The sequence below is a fragment of the Humulus lupulus genome, chromosome 8, assembly GCF_963169125.1.
Source record: "Humulus lupulus chromosome 8, drHumLupu1.1, whole genome shotgun sequence".
In the NCBI taxonomy this organism is placed as follows: domain Eukaryota; kingdom Viridiplantae; phylum Streptophyta; class Magnoliopsida; order Rosales; family Cannabaceae; genus Humulus; species Humulus lupulus.
The window spans coordinates 139,209,052-139,214,672 of record NC_084800.1 but is presented as its reverse complement, the minus strand read 5'-3'; the positions used below and the strand labels follow the sequence as shown (position 1 = coordinate 139,214,672).

Below are 5,621 nucleotides of genomic sequence, written 5' to 3'. Positions count from 1 at the left end.
AGACTCCTGCATGTAAACAAACCAGTTAATATAACAATGAAGTTAATATAAAGCAGTCAATCTTAAGGTTTGTAACAACAAAATCTATCAGGATAAAAATCTAAATGTGTACCTCATTTAAAGAGGAAGAACACTAGGAACTTCTACCAAACACGCCATAAGTTATACTTACCTTGCTGGCCGTTAAAGCTTATTAAAAAGTACAAAAATTTAATGAGCTCGAAGAGAGGACCAAAATGAAAACTCACCTCAAATAACCCAAAAACTTTCTTGCAAGTAAATTCTTCTTCATATAAATGCATAAAATTATGAATAATTTATTTTTTCCAGACCAAGAAAAGAAATTATTTAATTATGTAGAGTTCCTTTAATAAGAACTCCACTAATCCTATGTGTTGTTGTTACATACAAATACAATGCTAATCTACACTAGAAGCAAAATGGTGGTAAGGTTCAATTTTTGCACCTAATATAAGTTATTTTGTAGCTCAGTTGTCCTTGCAATTTCTTGAGTAGTTGGAAGAGGACAATCGGGACTGTGACTGAAAAAAATCAAAAGGTGGAACCGCTCCAAAAGATCTTCGAGTAGCATTCGGTGAATCTGATAATAGGGGTTCATAAACTGGATTTCTGTTCTTGGGTTGAGTTATGGACAAAGGAGTAACATCTTTCTCTATTGATCTTGCTTGGGGCTCAATGTTGCCCAGTGACAGAATAGGTCCACCCAAACGTTCAGCCTGCTGAAGCGTATTGATTTTACTTGGTCTGTACGTGTACCGGAAGAAATTTATAGCAAGAATTGGACCCATCCCTGTTGCAACTATGAGCTGTAATAAGAAAAAAAGTAAAAATGGTTTCTATTAGTATATAAAACTGCAATGCCAACAATGGCCTTGACTTTGACTTCTCTATAATAGAATTTTCAGGTTACCAACGATCAGATGTTGCATCAAGGAAGAGATTAAATGAAATTTTATTAATTATCTTTTGCAAGTCAAATAGCTAAATATTATGAAACTAGGCCTGGGTCTCTATCATCGACTCCATATTATTGGTTGTAACCTCAAAATTTGAAGCATATATGAAATGGAGTACCGAAGCCATTCTCCATAGTTGGATGGATCGCCTCTGAGAAGACTATCTGGGGTTTCCAGTTTTCATGCAAATATAAGACCAAAATGTCCTGATATGTAAGCTATAAGCTATCCTGTTTTCATCTACCTTTGAAGCCCCATATGCTACTCAGAGATGGGCCATCCTATTGTTAAAATTACTTTAAGTCCTAAAGATGGTCAAGAAAAACTTACAAACAAAGTTATCCAATAAGACGGTTGTCTACACAAGCGAAACATAATTGTATACATCCCTGATGATGGGATGGCACTGAAGATCCAGTTGATGATATAAAAGCCAATCAAATTTCCCCATATAGCAAGATGTTGTAGTATTGTAAAAGAGCTGCGAGGATCAAAGGAAAACTTAGGCAATCAGGATAAATAAAATAACACCGAATTATACGATTTTTCCTCTGTAGTTCTAAGCAGCTTTCAAGCCAGGGCATTCTAAAAAGAATATTTGAATGTTGTAAGAATACCATTTCAGTGTTTGTTAGATTAAGCAGCAAGAAGGCTTTACGAAGAGTCAAATTTGAATCAACAAAGCATGCTTAATAGAAAGAAACTTACTTTGTTTCTAATATCATAACAAAAGCCTGCAACCAAATACATCCAGAGAGAGCAACCAATGAGATCTCCTCCATTTCACTTTTTTCATAAGCGTAGGCATGTATGCTGATTACAAATACAACAATTGCCTGGACATCAATCAAGCCAGGAATCAGTATTAGTGGATCAAAAGCAACAACCATCTCTATATTTTGAGCAACCAAAGTTTTGGTCAATGTAATGGTTCTCTAAGTAACATCTAAATTTAAGTTCAAGTTTTGTCGAAGTGCTTAAAACTAAATTATTCAGCAGGCATGAACATAAAAGAACAAAAGAAGCAAAAATAGTTGCTTAGGAGTTCAACTATTTTAAAAAACACAACTCACATGAAAAAGAGATCTTCCAAACCATCTAACGAAGGTGCTAGGATTCAGAAGTCTGTTCCCAAAAATAAAAAAACAAAGTGAAAATTAGCATTTTAGGTTAGACAGTAAATTCCCATTGGCAATTCTGATGGGAAAAATATCTCAAATAAACATTAAAAATCAAATGTGAGGTGAATTATCCTATAAAGAACCTTCCCGCTTGACAATAAAACAAAATTTGTGGAAGCTGCATCACTGTTTCTTCACTAAGATCTTTGTCCAGGACACTAACTAGAACAGGAACACTAGTGTAGAAAACATTATAAGCCATCAAGCTAACAGAATTAAAAAGACTAATCCATGAGACACCTGAAACAAAAGAGAAGCTGAAAACATGCCAAAGTTAGTACACCAGACATTTAAAAAAGAATAATATACAAGATCAGAAGGAATAATGTTTACATGTCAATTATAAAAGATATAAAAGTTGAAAATAAATGGCATTGTCCAGGAGAACTCACAAGATCTGGATGAAACAAACCACCAGAGACTTGTAAAATGAATACTGGGATAGAAATGCTGTACGATTGTATGAGTAACGTCCATGGACAAGTATTAATCTTTTCAGAAACCTAAACTCTGCAAAACAATACAATAATACCAAAACAAATCACTCAACCCTGTTCGTTCTGTCAAGTTTCCAAAAAGTGAGAGGAGGGGTTTAGGTATCAGCAACTTACTCCCAATACTATAATCAGCTGCTCTTGCTGCCTGCAGCCCCTCTCTCCCACTGATTCCAACTCCAATGGCAGCTTGTTGTATCATTCTTACATCATTCCCTCCATCCCCAATGGCCAATGTTCTATAATCACATGATTTTAAAATCTCCACAAGCTGCAAAATAGAGTAAAATGCAATATGTACTTAGGTATTCAACATTTTATGACATCACACGTAGAGTAAGAGCCTTTAAATTTGGAAAAACAAGGACAACAAAAAAATAACTAAAAAATAATATGACTAACTTTGTTTTAGTAGATTTATCAGAGATAATTTCAATTAAGATGTATTAAGACCAGTTAACTATACTAGATAACAGGAGGGTTAATATGCTAAATCATCAACAATCAATTTCAGGACTCCAAGTGCTCCCCAGCAAAAACTTTTAACTCCAGAAAACATAGTTTTTTAGAAAAAAATCTTATATCTTTTCTAGCTTCAAATCATGTCCATGAACTCCAATCCCCATTCAAAAGATAGGAAACCTAACTATACAGCATACCAGTTTCATACGTTTTATATAGAGAAATATTATAGTTTCCCCAAGGGGATGTCAACACATAGCTAATGTCTACCAGATCCTGGTCATATTAATTTAAATTTTAAAATGTACCATGTATTTAATCACAGGTCCAGTGATAACATATAGCAGGTACTGATAAGGATTACCTGTGCTTTCTGTGATGGTGTTACCCGACAACATATAGCAGTCCTTGACAATATTGCTAATTCAGTAAAAGTTGTTCGATAATGCTTAAGTGAAATTTCAAGAGTCCAACCATCAACAACAAATGCCACATCTTGTTGAAAAGTGAAAAAATAAGAAGACAAACAAGCTCATCAAGATACAATCAAAAAACAAAAAGTAGAGAGAAAAATTCAATAGCTTCTTCACAGAAACATCCCAATATCTACAACAAACATGTACACATATAGTGTACATAACCTTATGAAATACTCCCACATCCATCACAACAATTAAAAACAACTAGATCCATGGTTTGAAAAAACTTTTGAAGAAGCCTACATTTTGAAACCATTTCAATCTGAGACATGGAAAATAAAAAGTATTTAAACCATCCTTTTTTAATGCTTTCTTATTATGTGCCATTTTACGAACTAAGGCTATGTTTCAATTCTTATGAATCTATGCTTATTAAATTCTTATTTTTTTTTCATAATTTTATGATATTTTAAATGTTATTCAACTTACACCTCAATCCAATTCAAAACCTACCTTTCGATTCAATTGAGAAAATTGCCTTCAATCCTGATATAGTTTTTTACAACCTTTGGCTAGAAAAATGAAATTATACTTATTAACACACAACAGAGTGATCTTGAAAGAAACTTAAACTGTCTGATATAAGTATAACAATGAACTTTTTTCAACATTTTGATACAGCTTAGAATGTTAATAATGGCAAAGATAATCTAAAGTTGATTTCTCACAACTAGGAGCTATATAAAATACCTTAGGTTCTGAAGTTGTAATCCTCATTGTAAGTAAAACTCTCTCTAAACTTCTGCCGACTTCATCTTCTGTTTTGCCATTAATTAATAGAAGCTGTCCTTTTGGCTCTGTCAAGTCAGAAAGCATAACATAAAGCAAATAATATTTAATGAAAATTGATAATATTAAAGAGAGGGAAGAAACATATCCCTTACAAAGCTATGGAAGGCAACAAACTCAAACCATTAAATTAAGAAATAGAGCTAGGTAGAACACACCATAGCAAGTTAAAGTCACCTCTCTATTTAAGCCACACAAGTCAATCTTTAGCCTCAATTGTCACAACCCAATACTTTTTTGTTATTTTTCCAATTACATAAAGGGAATTGCAGAAAGAACTAAAATTATGAAAGAAAAAAAAGACACCAAAAAAAAAAAAATCAATCAAGTGAAAAAGTTAATAAAGTATTTGGAGCAAGGTAATTATCTGAAACAACTAGAGACATTAAGGCCAAGTTTCAATCTCATTTTAGATAATATACTCGATTCTCCTTTGCTCTGCTTCTTCATTACATTTATCTAATATTTAGCTTATGTGCTTATAGTATATATACAGAGAGAAGGGGCAGACGGAGAAGGAAACTGATTTGCAGATTATTGAGGGACACTCTAAGAGGCAAATTTGTATTATATGTAAGGAAAATTGGATTGAAGAAAATTACATAGAAAAAATCAAACCATGCTTCTAAACAAGATATTCACATCCATCTTAATTCGCTATGACCAGTTAATTCAGTCCAAGACATAAAGAAAGAAGAGAGCTGATAGAACCTGTTGGAGGAGTCCCTTCCTGTGCCACTGCTAGTCAGAGAGAGCGAGCCGAGAGCTTGTTGGAGAAGTCGCTGCCGGTGGGTGCTCTGCTTCCTCCGCTGCTCGGCTTGCTGGACTATTTGTTGCCGAGAAATATGGAGAGAGAGTGTGAGAGCAGAGGTTGGGGGAGGCCGGAGGTAGAGAGAAAGACACGAGAGGGAAACAGAAAATCAAACAAACCCATTAGATTTATTCCCAAATTAAGCTCGATTAGCATAAAAAACCAATGACCCGGATCAATAACACCTAAAACTATATATCCTTACCTGGCTTGCCAAGACCGAAGAGGAGTGAAACAACCCAACGAATGGAACCCTACTGACAGAGAGATAGAGAAAGACGAGAGAGAGATGGAGGAGATATGAGGGATGGAGGCTGAGATTTGAGGGATGGAGGAGATGTGAGCTCAGATTTGAAGCAGGGATGATGAAACCGAAGATAGAGTTCGGACTTTGCTTAGCCGAAGAAGAAAATGGTGAGTCCGAAATT

General features: G+C 34.5%; 1 protein-coding gene across 1 annotated transcript; it reads right to left on the bottom strand.

Moving 5' to 3' along the window:
• Positions 1-297: 297 nt before the first annotated feature.
• LOC133796109 (phospholipid-transporting ATPase 2-like) lies at positions 298-3,920 on the bottom strand. Its single transcript, XM_062233589.1, has 9 exons — positions 3,887-3,920; positions 3,479-3,645; positions 2,770-2,923; positions 2,551-2,668; positions 2,242-2,415; positions 2,051-2,102; positions 1,686-1,813; positions 1,308-1,458; positions 298-827 (listed from the first exon to the last, which is right to left on the bottom strand). The coding sequence occupies exons 1-9, from the start codon at positions 3,918-3,920 to the stop codon at positions 489-491; spliced, it is 1,317 nt and encodes a 438-aa protein (XP_062089573.1). The 3' UTR covers positions 298-488.
• Positions 3,921-5,621: the final 1,701 nt, after the last annotated feature.